This window comes from Eumetopias jubatus, unplaced genomic scaffold (genome assembly GCF_037043125.1).
Source record: "Eumetopias jubatus isolate StellerSeaLion01/CBP00866 unplaced genomic scaffold, mEumJub1_p1.0 scaffold_7, whole genome shotgun sequence".
NCBI lineage: Eukaryota > Metazoa > Chordata > Mammalia > Carnivora > Otariidae > Eumetopias > Eumetopias jubatus.
The window spans coordinates 73392974-73416354 of record NW_028274813.1 but is presented as its reverse complement, the minus strand read 5'-3'; the positions used below and the strand labels follow the sequence as shown (position 1 = coordinate 73416354).

The 23381-nt window shown below is 40.9% G+C and overlaps 1 protein-coding gene across 1 annotated transcript in view; it reads left to right on the top strand.

Annotated features, from left to right (window-relative positions):
* Positions 1-23359, top strand: part of RPGRIP1 (RPGR interacting protein 1) — a 68552-nt gene extending 45193 nt beyond the window's left edge. Inside the window, 5 exon segments of the mRNA XM_088024680.1 lie at positions 423-520; positions 9444-9636; positions 16934-17018; positions 20015-20145; positions 23247-23359. Of these exon segments, the coding sequence (XP_087880806.1) occupies positions 423-520; positions 9444-9636; positions 16934-17018; positions 20015-20145; positions 23247-23359 (620 nt within the window).
* The last annotated feature ends 22 nt before the right edge of the window (positions 23360-23381 follow it).

The following is a 23381-nucleotide window of genomic DNA, read 5'->3' as shown; positions in this document are numbered from 1 at the left end:
TGATCACCCAAAGACGTGTACCAAATCCTCATAGCAGCATTATTCATCATTCAGAATAAGGAAAGATGTCTTAAATAAAAAACAAAATGTACTAGTCATAAAGAAAATATTGATAAAGTCAACTACTTTATTTTTTTAAAGATTTCATTTGAGAGAGAGCACGAATGCACATGCATGAGCACAGGGGGAGGGGCGGAAGGAGAGGGAGAAAGCTGAGCAGGGAGCCCGAGGTAGGGCTGAACTCCTTATGTGGCAAGCTTCTGAATAAGTCAATCTTTGAAAAAGAGGATTTGATTCTCAGTAAATGAAGCCAAAACCTAGGTACTCAAAACTAGTGGCCAGATAATAGATTGAAGATGTAGGTACTGGGTTAAATAGGGTGCTTGGAAATAGTTCTGTAACTGCAGCCTTTTGTCCTGCAGATAAAGAATCCTGTGAACAGTCTTCTGAAGTCAGTGAAGCACAAACTACAGATAGTGATGACATAGTGACACCGGTCTCTCTGAAATGTCCTAAGGCAGTAAGTACACCAGGGTAATCATGGAGTGTGAGACAAGGTTGTAAATAATGACATTGTGCTTAACGGCCACAAAGGTGAAAATAATCCAGTTTTATTTTTTTAATTTCTTTTAAAGATTTTATTTGTTTGTCAGAGAGAGAGAGAGAGAGCACACGCAGGGGAAGCGGCAGGCAGAAGAAGCAGGGTCCCCGCTGAGCAAGGAGTCTGATGTGGGACTCGATCCCAGGACTCTGGGATCATGATCCTAGCTGAAGGCAGATGCTCAACCCACTGAGCCACCAACGGGTCCCAATAATCCAGTTTTAATGAACCCGATGGGAAATTGGAGTTATTTAGTTAAATTTACATTGTGAATGAATGGAAATGTCTTGATACAGTCTCTGATGAAAGGATCACTTTCTTGATCTGGTATAAATGAGGACTTGCTTCAATACTTCTATCCTTTATTTGGATCCCTTGCCTGCCTCCTTCATTGTATACTGTGATTCATCTCCAGCCTGAGTGATGCCCATTTCCTCAATCCACCTAAGGAGAGCAGGTTTACTTTCGGAGGCGGAGGCTAGAAAAGAGGAAAGGATTATTTGTGGGAAAGCTCAGAAAGATCATTCAGTTTCTGAAGTTTTTTACCTAATCTTTATTTATTTATTTTTCTTTAGATTTCATTTGTTTATTTGACAGAGACACAGCGAGAGAGGGAACGCAGCAGGGGGAGTGGGAGAGGGAGAAGCAGGCTCCCCGCTGAGCAGGGAGCCCGATGTGGGACTCCATCCCAGGACCCTGGGATCATGACCTGAGCCTAAGGCAGACGCTTAAATGACTGAGCCACCCAGGCGCCCCTTGACCTAACCTTAAAACCTGAAATTGCTGGGGCGCCTGGGTGACTTAGTTGGTGAAGTGTCTACCTTCAGCTCAGGTCATGATCCCAGGGTCCTGGGATCGAGTCCCACATCAGGCTCCCTGCTCAGCGGGGAGTCTGCTTCTCCCTCTGCCTCTGCTACCCCCACCCCCGCCCCCTGCTCGTGCTCTCTCTCTCAAATAAATAAGTAAAATCTTCCCTTAAAAAATAATAAAATAAAACCTGAAATTGCAATTATTTATTAAATATTACAGTCTCAGATCTCTTGTGGAACTGAGGATACATACACACACACAAATATATATATGACTAAATATCTGCAGATACATTTAACAATCACTGTATTAGAACCTCGTGGGGTTATAAGTGAGGTAGGAAATAAATCTCTCTCTTGAGCCAATAGAATGCTCCCTGACACATTTGTAGTTGCTCAATAAATATTTGTTGAATGAGTGACTGAATGAAAGATTGAAATCTGATTGAGGATTATGAACTTCATTAGAAACATTGTAAGTATAGTGTGACCTAGAATCAAGTGGTTAAATTATGTGATAGAAACTCTTAAGGTTTGTAAGAATTCAGAAAAGTGAAATTATTGCTGTTTTGTAAAGGTCAGAAAACTCTTCCTGGAAAGTGAGAACTTGTACTGAGGATTTGCCGGCAACTAAAGGATATTGGAGTAGGAAGAAACCACTCAAAATCAGTAGCCTTAAACAGTTAAGATAGCAAATATCTTCTGAACTTTTATCTCTTGTATCTTTCTTTAGCCATTACATAGTTAATATCTTGAGAAATGCTTATAAGATGGATCAGAGCCATAGGCTGTTGGAATGGGACTATAAAACCTTAGAGATCATAAAGGAGAAGATTAACTAATGTGTCCAGGATATAGAGCTAGTTAGCAGAAGAGCTGATCTCCAGTAAAAGTTTCTAAACCAAGCCACCTCTCAGATCAACCTGAAAAGCAGTCAGCTGGTCAGCAAGTTTTTGAACTACAAGTCAGACATTACATTGAAGATATTATTCAGAATTAAAGGCTCCTAAATAAGATCTCTTTCTGGAAAACCTTTGTGGACCCAAAAGTGCTATTTGAAGAACTAAATATGAAAACTGAGCTTACTAGGGTGCTTGGGTGGCTCAGTCAGTTAAGAATCCGACTCCTGGTTTCAGCTCAGGTCATGATCTCGGTCTTGAGATCGAACCCCACATCAGGCTCTGTGCTCAGCGTGGAGTCTCCTTAAGATTCTCTCCCTTTCCCTCTGCCCCTCCCCTGCTTGCACTTGCTCTCTCTCACTCTCTTAAAAAATAAAAAGGAAACTGAGCTTACTTAGCAAAAACTGAGTGTTATTATCAAATTAAATTCACAGCACAGACACATATAGTTGACCTTTGAACAATGTGGGGGTTAGGGACATGACCCCCTGCACAGTTAAGAATCCACACGTAACTTTTTTTTTTTTTTTAGATTTTATTTATTTGACAGAGAGACGCAGCGAGAGAGGGAACACAAGCAGGGGGAGTGAGAGAGGGAGAAGTAGGCTTCTCACCGAGCAGGGAGCCCGATGCAGGGCTTGATCCCAGGACCCTGGGATCATGACCTGACCCGAAGGCAGACACTTAACAACTGAGCCACCCAGGCACCCCTCCCCACATAACTTTTAACTTCCCCAAAACTTAACTACTGACAACCTACTGTTGACCAGAATGCTTACCCATTACATAAACTGTCAATTAACACATATTTTGTATGTTATATGTATTATATACTGTCTTCTTATGATAAAGTAAACTATAGAAAAGAAAATGTCATTAAGAAGATCATAAGAAAAAGAAAGATTTATAGTACTATACCGTATTTTTTAAAGGTTTTATTTATTTATTTGAGAGAGAGTGTGCGCATGTGCACGCGAGCAGGGGGCGGAGCAGAGGGAGAGGGACAAGCAGACTCCTTGCTGAGCACAGAGCCCAATGCGGGCCTCAGTCCCACAACCCTGAGCTCATGACCTGAGCTGAAATCAAGAGTCTGACACTTAACCGACTGAGCCATCCAGGTGCCCCTGTACTGTATTTATCAAAAAACAAAAACAAAAACAAAACCCCCGGGGCGCCTGGGTGCCTCAGTCGGTTAAGCGTCTGCCTTTGGCTCAGGTCATGATCCCAGGGTCCTGGGATTGAGCCCTGTGTCAGGCTCCCTGCTCAGCGGGGAGTTTGCTTCTCCCTCAGCCTCCCCCCTGCCCACTTGTGCGGGAAGGATACTTGAGCTCTTTTTTTTTTTTTGCTTTCTTTTTTTTTAAAGACTTTTTTTTTTTAAAGATTTTATTTATTATTTGACAGAGAGACAGCAAGAGAGGGAACACAAGCAGGGGGAATGGGAGAGGGAGAAGCAGGCTTCCTGCTGAGCAGGGAACCTGATACAGGGCTGGATCCCAGGACCTTGGGATCATGACCTGAGCCGAAGGCAGAGGCGCAACTGACTGAACCACCCAGGCGCCCTTTTTTTTTTTTTTTGCATTCTTATGAATGAAATTAAACAGTACATGTTTTTCTTTTTAAAAACTTCTTATTTTGAAATAATTATAGATTTGTAAACAGTTGCACAAAAATGTACAGGCAGATGCCAGGTATCATTCACATAATTTTTTGCATTTTTTTTTCTTTTTTGGTACACACTATTCTGAAATGTGCATTTACCTTCAGTAACATTTTGGGATTCCATCCAAGTTGATATAATTTAGCTTTTTCTAGTTCATTTCTCTTAACTGCTGATCATTATTTTGTTAAAATAATATGTGACCTTTTATTTAGACAGACGTCAGTGGGCAATGCTGATTGCACTTCTATGCTATGCACTTGATATTCGTTAACTCACTAAAGCCTCACAGCAGCCCTGTGAGTTGTTAACTCCTTCTAACAAGTAATTATGGAGTACCTGTCTTAGTATTTGCCAGGCTCTGTGGACACAAAATGGTGAATAAGACAGTGTTGGTTCCTTCCGTCTTGAATCCTACATTCTCCTGAGGGAAAACATATAAATCAGTGAGAAAATAAATAAGATTATTTGTTGACTTTAAATACTATGAAGAAAATAATTTGAGGGGCGCCTGGGTGGCTCAGTCAGTTAAGCGTCTGCCTTTGGCTCAGGTCAGGATCCCAGGGTCCTGCTCAGTGGGGAGCCTGCTTCTCCCTCAGCCTCTCCACCCGCTTGTGCGCTCGCGCACTCTCTCTCTCTCCCTCTCTCTAGCTCTCTCGCTCTATCTCAAAATCTTAAAAAGAAAAAAAAAAAGAATTTGAATAATAGTAATGGGAGGGGTTGAGGCACCTGGCTGGCTCAGTTGGTAGAGTGTGCGACTCTTGATCTTGGGGTTGTGAGTTTGATCCCCACGTTGGGTGTAGAGATGACTTAAAAGTAAAATCTTAAAAAAAAAAAAGAAAAAATCTTAAAAAAAAAGAAAAAAGAAAAAAAATCTTAAAAAGGTTGAGTTAGGTAAGGTGTAAGGAAATACTTCTCTGAGAAGGGGACATTTAAACTGAAATTTGAAGTGTGAGAAGGTAAGAGATGGAGGGAAATTGTCTCAGACAGAGGAACTGGCAAATGGAAGGACCCTGGTGTAGAAGAGAATTTGGTTTATCTGAGGTACTGGAGATCAAGAGATGGTTATAGGTCAATAAAACTGGGGGGCAAAAAAAGAAGAAGAAGAAGAAGGAGAAGGAGAAGAAGGAGAAGAAGGAGAAGGAGAAGAAAAGAAGAAAGGAAGAAGAAGAAGAAGAAGAAGAAGAAGAAGAAGAAGAAGAAGAAGAAGAAGAAGAAGAAGAAGAAGAAGGAGAAAAGAAGAAGAAGAAGAAGAAAAGAAGAAGAAGAAGAAAAGAAGAAAAGAAGAAGAAGAAGAAGAAGAAGAAGAAGAAGAAGAAGAAAAGAAGAAAGAAGAAGAAGAAGAAGAAGAAAAGAAGAAAGAAGAAGAAGAAGAAGAAGAAAAGAAGAAGAAGAAGAAGAAGAAGAAGAAGAAAGAAGAAGAAGAAGAAGGAGAAAAGAAGAAGAAGAAGAAGAAAAGAAGAAGAAGAAGAAAAGAAGAAAAGAAGAAGAAGAAGAAGAAGAAGAAGAAGAAGAAGAAAAGAAGAAGAAAGAAGAAGAAGAAGAAGAAGAAAGAAGAAGAAGAAGAAGAAGAAGAAGAAAAGAAGAAGAAGAAAGAAGAAGAAGAAGAAGAAGAAGAAGAAGAAGAAGAAGAAGAAGAAGAAGAAGAAGAAGAAGAAGAAGAAGAAGAAGAAGAAGAAGAAGAAGAAGAAGAAGAAGAAGAAGAAGAAGAAGAAGAAGAAGAAGAAGAAGAAGAAGAAGAAGAAGAAGAAGAAGAAGAAGAAGAAGAAGAAGAAGAAGAAGAAGGAAAGGAAGGAAAGAAAGGAAGAAAGAATAAAATTTCGTAGCCAGACTTTGTAAATGAGCCCTGACAGGAACAAATGTTTGATGACCACACCTGGTCACTTTTGTTATTGTACAACCAGGTAACTACAATAAAACTGGAAAAAGAAAAAAAAAATAATGTCACAGTGAACATCTCTGTTCACATGTATCTTTGTGTATTTGGCAAATGTTTTTGGGGGATAGATTCCTAGAAGTGAAACTGCTGGTTTTAAAAGGAATGTGCACTTGAACTTTTTTTTTTTTAAAGATTTTTATTTGAGAGAGAGAGAGAGAATGGTAGAGAGAGCATGAGAGGGAAGAAGGTCAGAGGGAGAAGCAGACTCCCCGCTGCGCAGGGAGCCCGATGCGGGACTCAATCCCGGGACTCCAGGATCATGACCTGAGCCGAAGGCAGTCGCTTAACCAACTGAGCCACCCAGGCACCAGCACTTGAACTTTTGATGGATACCTCCAAATGATCAGCCCCCAAATGATAACCACTGTCACCCTATGGTGGCCTTTTCCCCCCAGAGAGAGTGTCTGTAAGGGAAGGAATCAAAAGTAATTTGGAAAAATTTAGATCCAGGTGGCATAGAGAAGTAACAAAACACCTGAGGGGTACGTTAGATGCTGGGACTATGGGGGCTGGTGAGGCCGACTTGTGGTCCTAGAACACAGGGAGCTGACAGCCTGGGAGGTGCTGTCCCCAGAAGTAAAATGTGACACAAAGTAATTTAAAATTTCCTAGTGTCCACATGAAAAGTGTGTAAAGAAACAAGTAAAGTTAATTTTAATAATATATTTTATTTAACCTAGTATATCCAAGGTATTATCATTTCAATATGAAATCAATATAAACAATTGTTGAGACACCTTACATTTGTTTTTTTCCTGCAAAGTCTCCAAAATCCTGTGAATTTTATGCTGACAGCTCCCAATTCAGATTAGTTACATTTCAAGTGCTCACTAGGCACATGTGGCTAATGGCTATTGTGTCATAGAGCATAAGGTGGGGTGCCATATTTTCCAGCTACAAGTTGACATCCCTAGACAATGAAATCAAAATAGGGGGTCCCAGCCAGCACTTTTTTAAAAACAAACAAAAAACTGAGAAAAAATAAAATACAAAATAATAATTTGCATCACACCTATTGAGGTTAAAAATTGTTTAAGGAGACTTTTATTTCAGTGATTTCTTTTTATACACATATATAAATATGTATAGGCCAAGTTGTATAGTTTGAAACCCACTGGTCCGGTGGCTGTTCATTTTTAACTACGGGAAAAAAAATGTTCATCCTCATTAAGCATAGGAGGCTTTTTTTTTTTTTTTTTTTTTGGTAAGATGTTGCTGGAGATCATTCAGGTACTTATATAGCTATGAACACTTTTCTTTTTTTTTCCAGACCTCAGTGTTTCCTAAAGTGTGTTCTTTGGAAAATTAAGCCCAACCATGTCCAGGAAAAAAACAAAAGTGATTGTATAGTCAAATATGTTTGGAAAAAACTATCTTTGTATCATCCTCTAAAAGTGTCCTGATGCATATTAACATATTAAAGGCTGTAAGTCCAGTTAGAGAAAGCTGGTAACTTTGTTAATCTTGATTTTCCAAAATGTATTTTTTTAAAGATTTATTGATTTATTTTCAAGAGAAAGAGCGAGTGGGAGGAGGGGCAAAGGGAGAGGGAGAGAATCCCAAGCACACTCAGTCCCTGCTAAGCAGGGAGCCCGACGCAGGGCTCCATCCTGTGACCCTAAGGTCATGACCTGAGCCAAAACCAAGAGTCAGACACTGAACCCACTGAGCCACCCAGGTTCCCCTCCAAAATGTATTTGATCACAGAACCACTCATTTGTAAAACACCTATTCCTCAGACACCTTTGAGAAGTTCTGCTTCGTTTTTATGAAACTATAGGGCATAGGGTTCCCAGCTTAAAAATAATTGCAACAGGGGCGTCTGAGTGGCTCAGTCTGTTAGCCATCTTGGTTTTGGCTCAGGTCATGATGTCAGGGTCATGAAATTGAGCCCACGTTGGGCTCTGTGCTCAGCAGAGAATCTTCCTGAGATCCTCTCTCTCCCTCTGCTCTTCCCCCTGCTCACACACATTCTCTCCAAAATAAATAAATACATAAAATCTTTTTAAAAATTAAAAAAAAATTACAACAGTGGCATTGGAGAACTTTCTAGGGTGATGATTCTGTATCTTGAATAGGGAGTTGATTACACACTTGTATATATTTGTCAGAAGTGTACATGTTAGGTTTTGTATTTTACTGTGTGTAAATTATATACATAAATGTTTAAAAGTTAAACAGAGGGGCACCTGAGTAGCTCCGTCGCTTAAGCATCTGCCTTCGGCTCAGGTCATGATCCCACGGTCCTGGGATCGAGCCCCACGTTGGGCTCCCTGCTCAGTGGGGAGCCTGCTTCTCCCTCTCCCTCGACCTCTATTCCCCCTCACCCGCTGCTCGTGCACTCATGCACCCTATCCCAAATAAATAAAGTCTTTTAAAAAATTTAAAAAAATAAAAGTTAAACAGATTGTCAGGAGCCATCCTAGGCAGTGTGATTTAAGAGTGGCTTTTATGCTTTTTTAATGACAGTCGCTGTAAGAAATACATTTCTACATTGTGCCCAGTACAATCATATATAAACAAAAGCTTTAAGAAACAGGGCTTACCATTTGCCATGAACTCTCATATTTTCTGTCCTATTCCATTCCATTCTATCCTCGCCTATCTTATTCTTTTATTAAAAAAAAAAATGCTAGTGAAACCCAAAACCCACCTAGCTGACCCGTAAGTGTTAAAACCCACATTTTGGAAAACATAATAGTTTTCATGATGGGGATTGTAGGAGGGTTTGTGAGGGTTGTTGAGAGGGCAACATCAAGTAGCTTTATTTTCAAGAGTCACCCAGGTTGTTCTGAAGTAGATTTGTTGAGAAATACTGCCTCTGGCTTCCTAGGAGAAGGCCTAGGAGCTCCGCCTGCTTCCTAAGAGAAGCAAAGATGGGGGTGGGGGTAGATCTTTGGAGAAGTGAAGGCATTGGCCTGGCAACCTAGAGCACGGGAGAGTCCCCGCAGGTGACAAGGGAGAACCATGGCTGGTTGGGGCCATCCCAGACTGACCCCTTACTAGTGTCAGCACAGCACTTGTTGCCACACTGTGGAAGGGGAGGACTTCACTTGGCCTTCAGCTTCTGTCTTGAAACTCGAAAGATGTCAGCCCTCCCCCTGGTGTCCCTAATGCAAAAATGGATACAGGGACGGTCCAAAGAGAGGACGGTGGCTGTGGCAGCAACTCTGAAGCAGGGCTGGAAGGACAGGTGTTGCCATGAGGGGGCAGGCTGCTGGGCGGCCTGCTCTATGGCAGGCACTTCGTGGGCACAGGAAGCTCTGGGCAGTGGCTTTACCGGTAAACTGATTCTCAAACATGCGTGAGATAGGGGCAACCCTCGAGGGTCCCCTCCCTCTTCGGGAGCTTGGTGCTATCAGCTGTCACTCAGTAAACTTTGCTTTGCTGCCCACCAAAAAAAAATTTTTTTAAAGGGTATATGAGATGGAATATGGCTACGATTGCTGTCTGAGGGAGTAATGTGTTCATTAGATGGAGTAGAAACACTTGGAGCATCGCTAACCTATAGGAGATAAATAAGTATTTTCCTTGTCAGGGTTCGGAGAAGATGTGCATTGAAATTGTCTCCCTGGCCTTCTACCCAGAGGCTGAAGTGATGAGTGATGAGAATGTCAAGCAGGTGTATGTAGAGTACAAGTTCTATGATGTACCTTTGTCCGAGACGGAGACCCCAGTGTCCCTGAGGAAGCCAAGGGCGGGAGAAGAGATCCACTTCCACTTCAGCAAAGGTGAGGCATCCCTTGTGCTTGGCTGGAAGAGGAGTCTGAGGGGTCAGAACTGCCCCTCACTTCCAATGGGGTGGACGCAACCTTGTTATATATCAAAGTGATAGATGCATATGGTTTTACTTATGTGTTTTGTTTTTTATTATTTTAAATAAGTTTTTTATTTTAATTCCAGTATAGTTAACATACAGTGTTATATTAGTTGGAGGTGTACAACATAGTGCTTCGACAATCGTGTACATTATTCAGTGCTCATCATGATGAGCATACTCTTAATCCCCATCACCTATTTCCCCCATCCTCCCTGCCCACCTCCCCTCCAGTAACCCTCTGTTCTCTATACTTAAGAGTCCGATTTTTTGGTTTGTCTCTTCTTTTTCCTTTGTTCATTTGTTTTGTTTCTTAAATTCCACGTATAGGTGGAATCATATGGTATTTGTCTTTCTCTGACTTATTCGCTTAGTCTTATACTCTCTAGATCCATCCACAGTGGCTGCACCAGTTTGCGTTCCCACCAACAAGGCAAGAGGGTTCCTTTTTCTCCACATCCTCGCCAACACTTGTTGTTTCTTCTTCTTGTTCGTTAGCCATCCTGACAGGTATGAGGTGATATCTCACTGTGGTTTTGATTTGCGTTGCCTAATGCCAATTATGCATATAGTATGCATATGCATTGCATAATGAGTGATTTTGAGCATCTTTTCATGTGTCTGTTGGCCATCTGTATGTCCACTCTGGAGAATGTTCATGTTTTTGCCCCATTTTTTAATTAGGTTATTTGTTTTTTGAATGTCGTGTTGTATCAGTTCTTTATGTATTTTGGATACTGACCCTGTACCAGATATGTCATTTGCAAATATCATCTTCCATTCAGTAGGTTGCCTTGTAGTTTTGTTGATTATTTCCTTCACTGTACAGAAGCTTCTTATTTTGATGTAGTTCCAATAATCTATTTTTGCTTTTATTTCACTTGCTTTGGGAGACATATCTAGAAAGAAGTTGCTCTGGCTGATGTCCGAGAAATTACTGCCTGTGCTCTCTTCTAGGATTTTGATAGTTTCAGGTCTTGAATTTAAGTCCTTAATCCATTTTGAATTTATTTTTGTGTATGATGTAAGAAAGTGGTCCAGACTCACTCTTTTGCATGTAGCTGTCCTGTTTTCCCAACATTGTTTGTTGAAGAGACTGCCTTTTTCCCGTTGCATGTTTTTGCCTCCTTTATCAAAAATTAATTGGCATATAATCATAGGTTTGTTTCTGGGTTTTCTGTTCTGTTCCATTGATCTATGTGTCTGTTTTTGTGCCAGTAAAAATACTGTTTTGATTACTACAGCTTTGTGGTATATCTTGAAATCTGGGAGATTGTGATACTTCCAGCTTTGTTTTTCTTTTTCAAGATCGTTTTGCCAATTTGGGGTCTTTTGTGGTTCCATACAAATTTTAGGAATATTTGTTCTAGTTCTGTGAAGAATGCTGTAGGTATTTTGGTAAGGATTACATTAAATCTGTAGACTGCTTTGGTTAGCATAGACATTTTAACAATATTTGTTCTTCCAATCAATGAGCACAGAATATCTTTCCATTTGTTTGTGTCATCTTGAGTTTCTTTCATTGTTGTTTTATAGCTTTCAGAGTATAGTTTTTCACCTCCTTGGTTAAGTTTATTCCTAGGTATTTTATTAATTTTGGTGCAATTGTAAATGGGATTGCTTTCTTAATTTCTTTTTCTGTTGCTTCATTATTAGCATACAGAAATGCAATGAGGGGTGCCTGGGTGGCTCAGTCAGTTAAGTGTCTGACTCTTCATCTCAGCTCAGGTCTTGATCTTAGGATTGTGAGTTCAAGCCTAGTGTGGAGCCTACTTAATAATAATAAAAATAGTAACAATAATAATAAAGAAATGCAACAGATTTTGTATATTGATTTTGTATCCTGTGACCTTACTAAATTCATTTATCAGTTCTAATAGTTTTTTGATGGAGTCTTGAGGGTTTTCTATATATAGTATCATGACATCTACAGATAGTGAAAGTTTTACTTCTTCCTTACCAATCTGGATGCTTTTTATTCCTTTTTCTTATCTGATTGCTGTGGCTAGGACTTCCAGTACTGTGTTGAATAAAAGTAGTGAGAGTGAATATCCTTGTCTTATTCCTGGTCTTAGGGGGAAAGCTCTCAGTTTTTCACCGTTGAATATGATGTTAGCTGTGGGTTTTTCACATATGGCCTTTATTATGTTGAGGAATGTTCCCCTTAAACCTACTTTGTTAAGGGTTTTTATCATGAATGGATATTGTACTTTGTCAAATGCTTTTTCTCCATTTATTGAAATGATCTCTTATTGATAGGCTGTATCACATTGATTTATAAATATTGAAACACCCTTGTAGCCTGGGAATAAATCCCACTTGATCATGATGATTTTTTTAATGTATTGTTGAATTTGGTTTGCTGATATTTTGTTGAGGATTTTTGCATCTATGTTCATTACAGATACTGCCTTGTAGTTCTCTTTTCTTGTAGTGTCTTTATCGGGTTTGGAATTTTGATGTTTTCCTGCCTCTTCTATTTTTTGGAATAGTTTGAGAAGAATAGGTATTAACGCTTCTTTAAATGTTTGGTAGAATTCCCCTATGAAGCCGTCTGGTCCTGGACTTTGGGAGTTTTTTTGTTACTGATTCAATTTCATTGCTGGTAATCAGTCTGTTCAAATTTTCTACTTCTTCCTGAATCAGTTTTGGAAGGTTATTGGTTTCTAGGAATTTGTCCATTTCTTCTAGGTTGTCCAATTTGTTGGCATATAATTTTTCATAATAATCTCTCACAATCCTTTGTATTTCTGTGGTGTTGGTTGTTTTTTCTCCTCTTTCATTTCTGATTTTATTTGAGCCCCCCCCACTTTGATGAGTCTAGCTAAAGGTTTATCAATTTTGTTCATCTTTTCAAAGAACCAGCTCCTGGTTTTATTGATCTGTTCTATTGGTTTTTAAAGTTTCTCTTTCTTTAATTTCTGCTCTAATCTTTATTATTTCCTTCCTTGTACTGGTTTGAGTTTTGTTTCTTCTTCTTTTTTTTAGTTACCTTAGGTATAATGTTAGGTTGTTGGTTTTTTTGTTTTTTAATTTTTCTTGCTTCTTGAGTTAGGATTGTATTCTTATAAACCTCCCTCTTAGAACAGCCTTTGCTGCATCCCAGAGGTTTTGGACCATTGTATTTTCATTTGTCCCCATGTATTTTTTTTTTTATTTCCTCTTTGATTCCTGGGTTGACCCATTCATCGTTTAGTAGCATGTTATTTAACTTCCATGTATTTGTGCTCTCTTCAGATTTTTTCTTGTGGTTGATTTCTAGTTTCATAGCATGTGATCGGAAAAGATACATGGTGGGGCACCTGGGTGGCACAATTGGTTGGGCATCCAACTCTTGGTTTCAGCTCAGGGCATGATCTCGGAGTCGTGGGATCAAGCCCTGAATCGGGCTCTGCACTCAGTGTGGAGTTTGCTTGGGTTTCTCTCTTCCTCTCCCTCTACCCCTCCCACTTGTGCACTCTCTCTCTCTCTAAAATAAATAAATCTTTTAAAAAAAGAAAAGAGGGGAGCCTGGGTGGCTCAGTTGGTTAAGCGACTGTCTTCAGCTCAGGTCATGATCCTGGAGTCCCAGGATCGAGTCCCACGTCGGGCTCCCCGCTCAGCGGGGAGTCTGCTTCTCCTTCTGACCCTCTTCCCTCTCGTGCTCTCTCTCTCTCTCTCTCTCAAATAAATAAATAAAAAAGAAAAAAAGAAAAGATACATGGTATGACTGATATTTTTGAATTTGTTGAGACTTGTTTTGTGGCCTAATATGTGATCTATTCTGGAGACTGTTCCATGTGCACTTGAAAAGAATGTGTATTCTGCTGTTTGGGGATGGAATGTTCTGAATGTATCTGTTAAATCCATCTGGTCCAATGTGTCATTCAAAGCCACTGTTTCCTTGTTGATTTTCTGTTTGGATGATCTGTCCATTGATGTAAGTGGGGTTATGCATATGGTTTTAAAATATCAAATAGGCCTAGAAAGATTTTTAATTAAAATTGAGCAGTCCCTTTTTCCATCCCTTTTCCACAAATCACTCCCTGTCGTCCTCCCCATTCTCCTCAGTCCACCACACCCCTTTTCACTTTTTCTGCTATTTCTTGTTATTTAACTCTATGTTTCTGAATAATGTTTCTGTTGCAATTTCCTGACTCACCAATTTTAGATATTATCTGCTGACTTCTTATCGTGACATGTAAAATTTCTCTTACACTACACCCATTTTCTCTTCCTCCCATAGAGTTGGATCATAACTTTCATTTAATCCAATCTTAATTGTTTCCATTATTATGGATATGTAAATATTAATTCTTCAGAACCAAGTAGTCTGCCATGGTTATAATCCTTTTTTTGTTTATTATTTTGTCTCAATTTTTCGTTTGCTATATCTTCATTATGCCCATTGTAATTCTTTTCACATCCTCCAACAGCCTTTCCAAGTTTTCAAATAATCCAAACCTGTCAAAAAATGTATCAATTTTTTTTCCTTGAAGACCTTTCTTCAGCCCACCATTCAGCTATTATCCTGCAATTTGGAGAATTTGATTTAATTTTCTCCTATACTGGATTTCTTGTCTCCTGGGTTCTCTGTCATCCTCTGATTCACTTTTATATTTTAATGGGTCATATTTTCCAGTAGCTTTTAAAGAAAGAGTACGTTGGAAGGAAACATTTTGAGACCATCGTGCATGAAGTCTCTTTATTCTACCCGTATATTCAATTGATAATTAGATCAAGTATAAACATCTATTTTGAAAACATTCTTATTCAGAATTTTGAAGCAGTTGGTCCATGGTCTTTGCCAAGAGTCTATCCTTTGTATGAAAACTACCTCTACCTGTCCAGAAGACTTGAATATTTTATTTTTTTTTAATTTTTTATTGTTATGTTAATCACCATATATTACATCATTAGTTTTTGATGTAGTGTTCCATGATTCATTGTTTGTGCATAATACCCAGTGCTCCACGCAGAACGTGCCCTCTTTACTACCCATCACCAGGCTAACCCATCCCCCTACCCTCCTCCCCTCTAGAACCCTCAGTTTGTTTTTCAGAGTCCATCGTCTCTCATGGTTCGTCTCCCCGTCCGACTTACTCCCCTTCATTCTTCCCCTCCTGCTATCTTCTTCTTTTTCTTTTTTCTTAACATATGTTGCATTATTTGTTTCAGAGGTACAGATCTGTGATTCAACAGTCTTGTACAATTCACAGCGCTCACCATAGCACATACCCTCCCCAATGTCTGTCACCCAGCCACCCCATCCCTCCCACCCCCACCACTCCAGCAACCCTCAGTTTGTTTCCTGAGGTTAAAAAGTCCTCATATCAGCGAGGTCATATGATACATGTCTTTCTCTGATTGTCTTATTTCACTCAGCATAACACCCTCCAGTTCCATCCACGTCGTTGCAAAAGGCAAGATCTCATTCCTTTTGATGGCTGCATAATATTCCATTGTGTATATATACCACATCTTCTTTATCCATTCATCAAGACTTGAACATTTTATCTTTCTCTTCAGTGTTCTTAAATTTCAGGATAATGTGTATATTTTTCCTGTAATTGTTCCAGCCATCCAGGGGGCTCTTTCAATCTGGAAGCTTATGGCTTTTAGTTCTGGGAAATCTTATTGCATTTCTTTGATAATTTTGTCCCCAGGATTTTCTCATTTTCTTAGTAGAATTCTTGATCTTCCAAAGTGATCCTCTAACTTTCTCATTTTCTTCCTATAATCCTACCTCTACTTTTTTTTTTCTATTTTTGGAAAATTTCCTTAATTTTTTTTAAGATTTTGTTTTTAAGTATGGCTCAGTCAGTTAAGCATCTGACTCTTGATTTCGGCAGAGGATATGATCTCAGGGTCATGAGATTGAGCTCCCTCCCCATCAGGCTCCACACTGGGCATGGAGCCTGCTTAAGATTCTCTCTCTCTCTCCTTCTGCCCCTTCCCCCACTGCCTCTCTAAATAAAAAAAAAATAAAAGATTTTATTTTTAAGTAATCGCTGCATCCAGTGTGGGGCTCAAACTTACAACCCCAAGATCAAGAGTTGCATGCTCTACCGACTGAGCCAGCCAGGTGCCCCCTCAAATTTCCTTAATTTTATCTTCCTGTCATTGAAAATTTATCTTAAATTTCTTTTTTTTAAAAGATTTTATTTATTTATTTGAGAGAAAGAATGAGAGAGAGAGAGAGAGAGAGCACACATGAGATGGGGGGAGGGTCTGAGGGAGAAGCAGGCCCCCCCGCCGAGCAGGGAGCCCGACGCGGGACTCGATCCTGGGACTCCAGGACCATTACCTGAGCCGGAGGCAGTCGCTCAACCAGCTGAGCCACCCAGGCGCCCTGTCTTAAATTTCTAAGAACTGTTTGTTGCCGTCTGTCCCCCCCCCCTTTTTTTCCTTAAGTGTATCTGTCCTATGAGGTAGAAGTTTATTTCTTACCTGTATAAAATGAATTCTGAAGGGGGCAGTGTAGGACCGAGGCTACGTGATTCTGTCAGGGTCCAAACTCCTATCCTGCCTTCCTATCAACCTAGCGCCTGTGTTCCATCCTTTGGTGACCCTGTCCCCCTTAATGGCCACCAGGGAAAGGAAGGAGGCCTCCCAGTTGAGCCTGTTAAGCACGTTTCACATAACACGATAGCTAGAATTGAAGCGTGCAGCCAAACCCAGCTAAAACAGAGGCTGGAAAACATACGCTAGTGTATTTGCGGCTGCAGCCTTCCCATATAGAAAGGAGGTGGAAGGGGAGGGTGGGTGTTGAGACAGGTACCTCGAGCTGAACCTGCTGCAAAACTCAAACCTCTGGGTGGCCCTAAAAAATCAGTCTCCTGGGGTTCTTCCAGCGGTAGAGCGGCGGGAGCACACTCACCTTGGCGCCACGGCAGAACAGAGGCCTCCTTTTCATCAGGGTCGACCAACTTTCTTAAAGGGCCAGATAGTAAATATTTTAGGCTTTGTGGACCAAATGGTCTCTGTCACAGCTATTCAGCTCCGTCACTGTAGTTGGGAAAGCAACCATAGATAATATGTAAACAAATAGGCATTGGCTGTATTCAGTAAAAACTCTATTTACCAAAACAGGTGGCCCACCCATGAGCCCTAGCCTGCCAACCTCTCTTTTCTGTCACACGGTTTTACATATACCTCTTATGAAAGTCTTAGTGCCCAAAGAGCAACGGTGTATGATACTTTGCTTTTCTCCTCTCTTATCCTTAATACAGTGATAGACTTGGACCCACTGGAACAAAAGGCCCGAAGGCGGTTTCTGTTCGCCATGCTGAACAGACAAGATCCTGAGCAAGGACGGTAAGCATCTTTCCACTTTGGAAGAAGGGAGATATTATCCACACAGGAGCTCAGGAGTTTAATTTGGTTTTGTGCTGATATTGAATATTCGAACAACTTCTTTCATATTAATTTACTGAATGGATTTCTCATCTCTTTGAGTCTGATTCATTTTTACAACTACCTGATAAACCATAGGAGTCTCATCGGTGTAGTCCATCTCTCACCCATGCCAGCCCCCTGATAAGCACTATTTTTGTGGCAGCAAGTACTTGAATACTAACAGTGCTCTATGAGGAATGGCCAAAACCCTTTGACATTCCCAGATAATTTATTTCCCACAAACACAGTACCATTGCTAGCTTGCCAAATATTCTGTCTTTATAATATTAATTTCATATTTAGTTTTTTTTTTTAAGTGGGCTCCACACCCGGCATGGAGCCCAGTGTGGGGCTTAAATTCATGACCCAGAGATCAAGCCCTGAGCTGAGATCAAGTGTCGGACGCTTCATCAACCGAGCCACCCAGACACCCCCCATATTTAGATTTTTAAAATTATTTCTCCACAGGATTACTTTGAGTTTGATGTAACTGAAATAAGTTCTAGGTGTACTATCAATTGTAGGAAAGTGCCCTTGTTATTCCTCTGATCTGAAGAGGCCTCCATTTAGAAGCTCCCGATGAAATGCACAGGACATAGTTATACTAAGAAAATTATTCGTTGTTTAGTTGAAATTTGAAATTCAAATTTAAGTGGGCATCTGTTTGGGGTTTTTTTGTTTTTGGCAAGATCTAGCAATGTTGCCTCCTTTTCAAGTGTGTGGGTAGGAAATAATACAGGGCTGGGGTTTAATTTGCATTTACTTTGTCTCCAGTCAGTCATAGAAAAGACTGAAAAAGGAGCCACTGAAATAAACAGTGAATCTGACTCCGGTATCACTGTGCACTTAAACAGAGAGAAGTTGACTGCTAACTTTTTGGAATGGGAAGCGTTTGGTTGTTTCCCTTCTGCATCAATGTTAAATTTAGTTATTTTCTTTTCTTCTCGCAGCATTCCTAGAATACGCTCTTCCTTGATTCCCTTACAGTGGTAGCTTTTCTTCTTTTCTTTTTGTAACCTCCTATTCAATTTTAGATTTCGATTAATTTTACCTTTCTGTTTGCCAGCGTCGTACAGTGGACAGAACATTGGCTTTGTAATCAGAGAGACCTGGTTTTGTTTTTTTGTTTTGTTTTGTTTTGTTCTGTTTTTTAGAGAGGCCTGGTTTTGAATCCTGACTCTTCCACTTACTAGCTCTGTGATCTTTGAATATTACTTAACTTGAAGCCTTGTGTGAGGATATAACTGAAATAATGTAGTTTATATAAAGCATCTGGGAGGCGCCTGGGTGGCTCAGTCAGGCGTCTGACACTTGGTCTCAGCTCAGGTCTTGATCTCAAGGTCGTGAATGAATGAATGAATGGATGGATGGATGGATGGATGAATGAATGGATGAATGAATGCCCTGTACCTAGAAAGGGGGGACTTGGGGTCAGGGAGTCAGCATTATCCCTTTGAATTGTTGAAGTTCTCAGTAAGGATACAGAAGCATCATCACAAATGAATATTGCCTCATGAGCTAACAATGTATCACTTTCAGAATTTCTTTTCAGCTTAGTCTTGTTTAAGCTGTGATTTTAAAACCTTGAATTTTTAGTCCTATTCTTGCTCCCTTACCACTATTTGCCACTAGTATTTGCTTTTAAAAAATTAATAGGGATACAGAATGTCCAGAATAGGCAAACCCAGAGAGACAGTCGATTGGTGGTCTCCCGGAGCTGAGGGAAGGAGAACGGGAAGTGGCTGCGTGGTGGCTGTAGGATTTCTTCTTGGGGCGATGAGCATGGCCTGGAATTACTGGTGATGGTTGGGCAACACTGTCATTTTACTAAAACACACTGAATGGTACACTTTAAAATGGTTAAGATAATGAATTTATGTGTGAATTTTATCTCCAAAAATCAAGTAGGTAATAGTTTCTAGAATTCCTTCTTTGCGGGGCCGAGTCAGGAGAATGAGTGCCGTTGACTACTAGCCGCTTGCACTCTGGCGCCCTGTCTCCAGACTTACAACTCAAAGGGATACACTTCTTATACATTTTACAGTTGTGTTGCTTCTGTTTTCCTTTGCTCCAGCTCGATACCCAACTTTTATTTAGAAATCTAAAAACTCTTCTAATTCTCCTATAATCTTGGTTTTTGTGCAAACACCTTCACTGTCCATGACAAATCTTTCCTCAGAGTTGTAAGCACTCTTACAAGGCAACCTATCTGAACAGTCTTTTGTGGGGTTTTTGTTTTGTTTTGTTTTAAAGATTTTATTTATTTGACACAGAGAGAGCACAAGCAGGGGGAGCTGCAGGCAGAGAGAGAAGCAGCCTCCCTGCTGAGCAGGGAGCCCAATGCGGGACTCAATCCCAGGACCCTGGGATCATGACCTGAGCCGAAGGTAGACGCTTAACCGACTGAGCCACCCAGGTGCCCCATATCATGTTGTAGTCTTATTTACAGTAAACTTGTGGGGTTTTTTTTTTTTAAGATTTTATTTATTTATTTGACAGAGAGAGACACAGTGAGAAAGGGAACACAAGCAGGGGGAGTGGGAGAGGGAGAAGCAGGCCTCCCGCGGAGCAGGGAGCCCGATGCGGGGCTCGATCCCAGGACCCCGGGACCACGACCTGAGCCGAAGGCAGACGCTTAACTGACTGAGCCACCCAGGCGCCCCTGTCTGAACAGTTCTGAGACAAGTTCATCAACTACATCATCTTGAGTCTTAGTTCCCTCTTCTCCAGGCCTGTCATTACTTTAAAATACACCAATTTCTTACTCTTTCGCCACTATAGTTGTGTAAAGTGGAGGCAAGGGAAAAGTGATTCAGGGAGAACACTGTGTTGTGTATGATTACTTCTATCCTTATATATGTATTGTAAGCCTTACAGTATCAGCAGTACTGAGTTAAATGGAACTTTTCCTTTAGTTTAAAGTTTACAGTGGTAAGTGATCCCATGGACGACGAAAATAAAGAATGTCAAGAAGTAGGTTACGCGTTTCTGGAACTGTGGCAGATCATGGAATCAGGAAGAGATGGTGTAGAGCAAGAGCTAGACAGTGAGTAATACATTTTCATGCTTCTCAGTTTCACTTATTTCTAAGGAAATCAGCCTAATCACGAATACTCCTGTTTTACCTTCAGTATATAATTACCACTATGAAGTTGATGATGATGTAAATTGGATCGAAATCCCTACAACTGTATTTATTTCTAGATTGAGCATGAGAGTAGTCAGTTGCATATTTTAGCCCATGTACCTCATGACAACTGGAATACAATCTTTTATGAACTCCAGGGTTTGAAATCAGGGAACTTTGAAAAGACCAATTCTTTTGATTTCAGTCAGATTTAAAGATCAGAATTCCTGATTTCTCTTAAGCATATAAGGTTTGTAAAGGCAGCCAACACCCTCCTCTTGTAATGTCTCTTCCATAGACACCCACTCACCTGCTCCCTCACACCTCATGGTATTTGTTACCGAGGTTTTTGGGGTGGGTTTTTTTTTTGGTTACCAAACCTTAACCATCCTGCTTCAGAAGTGTCTGGACTGTATCCCCACTTCCACCCCATTCCCATCTGCTACAGTGTTTCTTTACAAAAAATTTGATCACCATTCTTCTTAAATCCATTTTTAACATTGTTTGCTGCAAGACTGGCATGCTTCAAAAAGATCTGCCTCTGAATGGGCCTGTCCTGTCCAGTCCGCACTGCTCTTACCCTGCATGCCTGGGATTTCACATTGACCTTATCTGCGAGGCTGTAGTAGGCCCCGAAGATTACCCGCTCGACCAATGGTTTTTGTTGTTTTCTTTTTTTTAAAGATTTTATTTGACAGAGACACAGCGAGAGAGGGAACACAAGCAGGGGGAGTGGGAGAGGGAGAAGCAGGCCTCCCATGGAGCAGGGAGCCCGATGTGGGGCTTGATCCCAGGACCCTGGGACCATGACCTGAGCCGAAGGCAGACGCTTAACGACTGAGCCACTCAGGCGCCCCACCAATGGTTTTCAAACTGCCAGTCCTAACCAACCAACCAATGGGTGGTGAAATTAAATTAGTAAGTCATGACCAGAACTGGGCGGGGGGGGGGGGGGGGGGACTGTAGAAAATATCAGAGTGCTCTGCACCTAATTTTATGACACTTTCTTATGTACGTGTGTACTGAGACATGATATAAAATTACAGTAAGACTTGAGGAATACTCTTCAGACCGGGGGCTAGAGTTCGAACTAGCTGGTAGACAAGAGTCTTCATTTTATTCCTCTAATACCTTTCCAGCTGAGATGCTGGGCAAGTTGTGTAACCTCTCCATGCCCGTTTTCTCAACTGCAAGGTGAGAATAGCAGTTGCTCCATAGGCATGTCCCGAGGACTGAGGGAATGCTTAAGAGGAGGCTTGCGGAGGGAGAGCAGTGTTGAGGACCTCGCTGGCTGGCTCGCTGGCTGGCTGCACAGGGCAGGTGGGGTCTCTGTCATCTGTTTTCTTTTTTTTTTTTTTAAAGATTTTATTTATTTATTTGAGAGAGAGAGAATGAGATAGAGAGCACGAGAGGGAAGAGGGTCAGAGGGAGAAGCAGAGTCCCTGCGCCAAGCAGGGATCCCGATACGGGACTCGATCCCGGGACTCCAGGATCATGACCTGAGCCAAAGGCAGTCGCTTAACTGACTGAGCCACCCAGGCGCCCTGTCATCTGTTTTCCAACTCGCACTCCCAAGTGCAATTCCTGTCGTCCCCATTCCCTAGACATGCTGTACTCTTCCTGGCTTCTGGGCCTTTATACAGAAGTAACATCCCCTGAAGCCTTTTCTAGTTGTGACCTTAACATTTCTAAAGCCAATGAATACGTCTCAATTATTTTGATTTTTTTTAATCATCAAAAGAAAAATTTATAGTCATTTCTTTATTATGGCTGCCCTTCCTTCCCCTCAAGACTTTAATCATATTGGTCTGATTTGAAAAACAAAACACTGCTTTCTAGCCCTTCTCTCCTACAGCACTTTCAAACTCGGGCTCCTTGAAGTATTTGCTGAATGGTCAGTCAGTGCAGTAAGTACTGTTCTGGCACCGCCTACACTGGTTAAGATCATGTTTTCATCCAAACACTTTACTGACTCTGTTCTTACCGGTTTTCCTAATTGTCCAATCCAATTGGTTTCCTTATTCATCCTACTTGACCTTTCTAAACCTCTAATATTATTGCTCATTCTTCTTTTTGAACTCCGTTCTCCCTTTCTTACACCATTTGACTTTCCAGATCACTCTGTGGGGGATCCTTCTGTTTCTTTACAGGGTCTTCTCCCCCGATTTGAACGTTGGGGTTCTCCTGGTTCAGTTCTTGGCCTTTTTTTTTTTCTCTCCATCTACCCTCTTCCTAGGTGTTTGCATTCACTCCCAGGATTTTAATTATAATCTAAAAATTAAATCTAGGTTTCCAGTCCAGATTTTTAATAAAATCTAGACTTACAGTAGACCAACAATCACTACTTCTATGTTCCCTTAGTACCTAAAACTTGACTAGCCACCATCCAGTTATCCAAATTAGAATGGTCATCCTTGTTTTCAGCCTACTCCTCACTCCCAACATTTAATCACATTATTTTTAGCTCTCAGATGTTCTGAATCTGTCCTTATCTCTCCATCCTATTATATTTGACTCCTTTCTCTCCTGAATCACTGCAACAGCCTCATAACTACCCTCCCTGATCTGCTCATGCCCCCAATTGTATTCTCCAAATAATAGCCATTTTTTTGACCCCAAATAAAAATCACTTCTATACTTTGGTTAAAACCAGATCCCTTAGAAGACAAACAAGGCCCTTTATGATCTGCCCCTGGCTTATCGATATTCTTTTTTTTTTTAAAGATTTATTTAGAATATCTTAAAAACTTAGCTCAGGGATTGTCTCCGGAAAGCCTTTTCCAAATCCCCCAGCTTGGCTTAGGTGCCACTTCTATGTGTTCCCAAAGCACCCGGAGTTTTCATCAGAGCACCTCGCATACTGTTCTGTGCTCTCCCTTCTTTTCCGCTAGACTGAGCCCCTGAAGAAACGAGGCAGTGACCTGTAGTGTCCCCATCCCCTCACACGGCACTTGGCAGTTAAGTGTTTCCTAATTGAACAGTGCTGCCACCTGACCTGTTTGCCTTTCCTCTCCCAACAGTTGTCAGCCCTGAAGATCAGGCCACCCAAATAGGAAGGCTGAAGGTGTCCCTTCAAGCTGCTGCTGCCCTCCATGCTGTTTACAAGGAGATGACAGAAGATAGGTTTTCATGATGGAGCAAGTACTATTCCATTC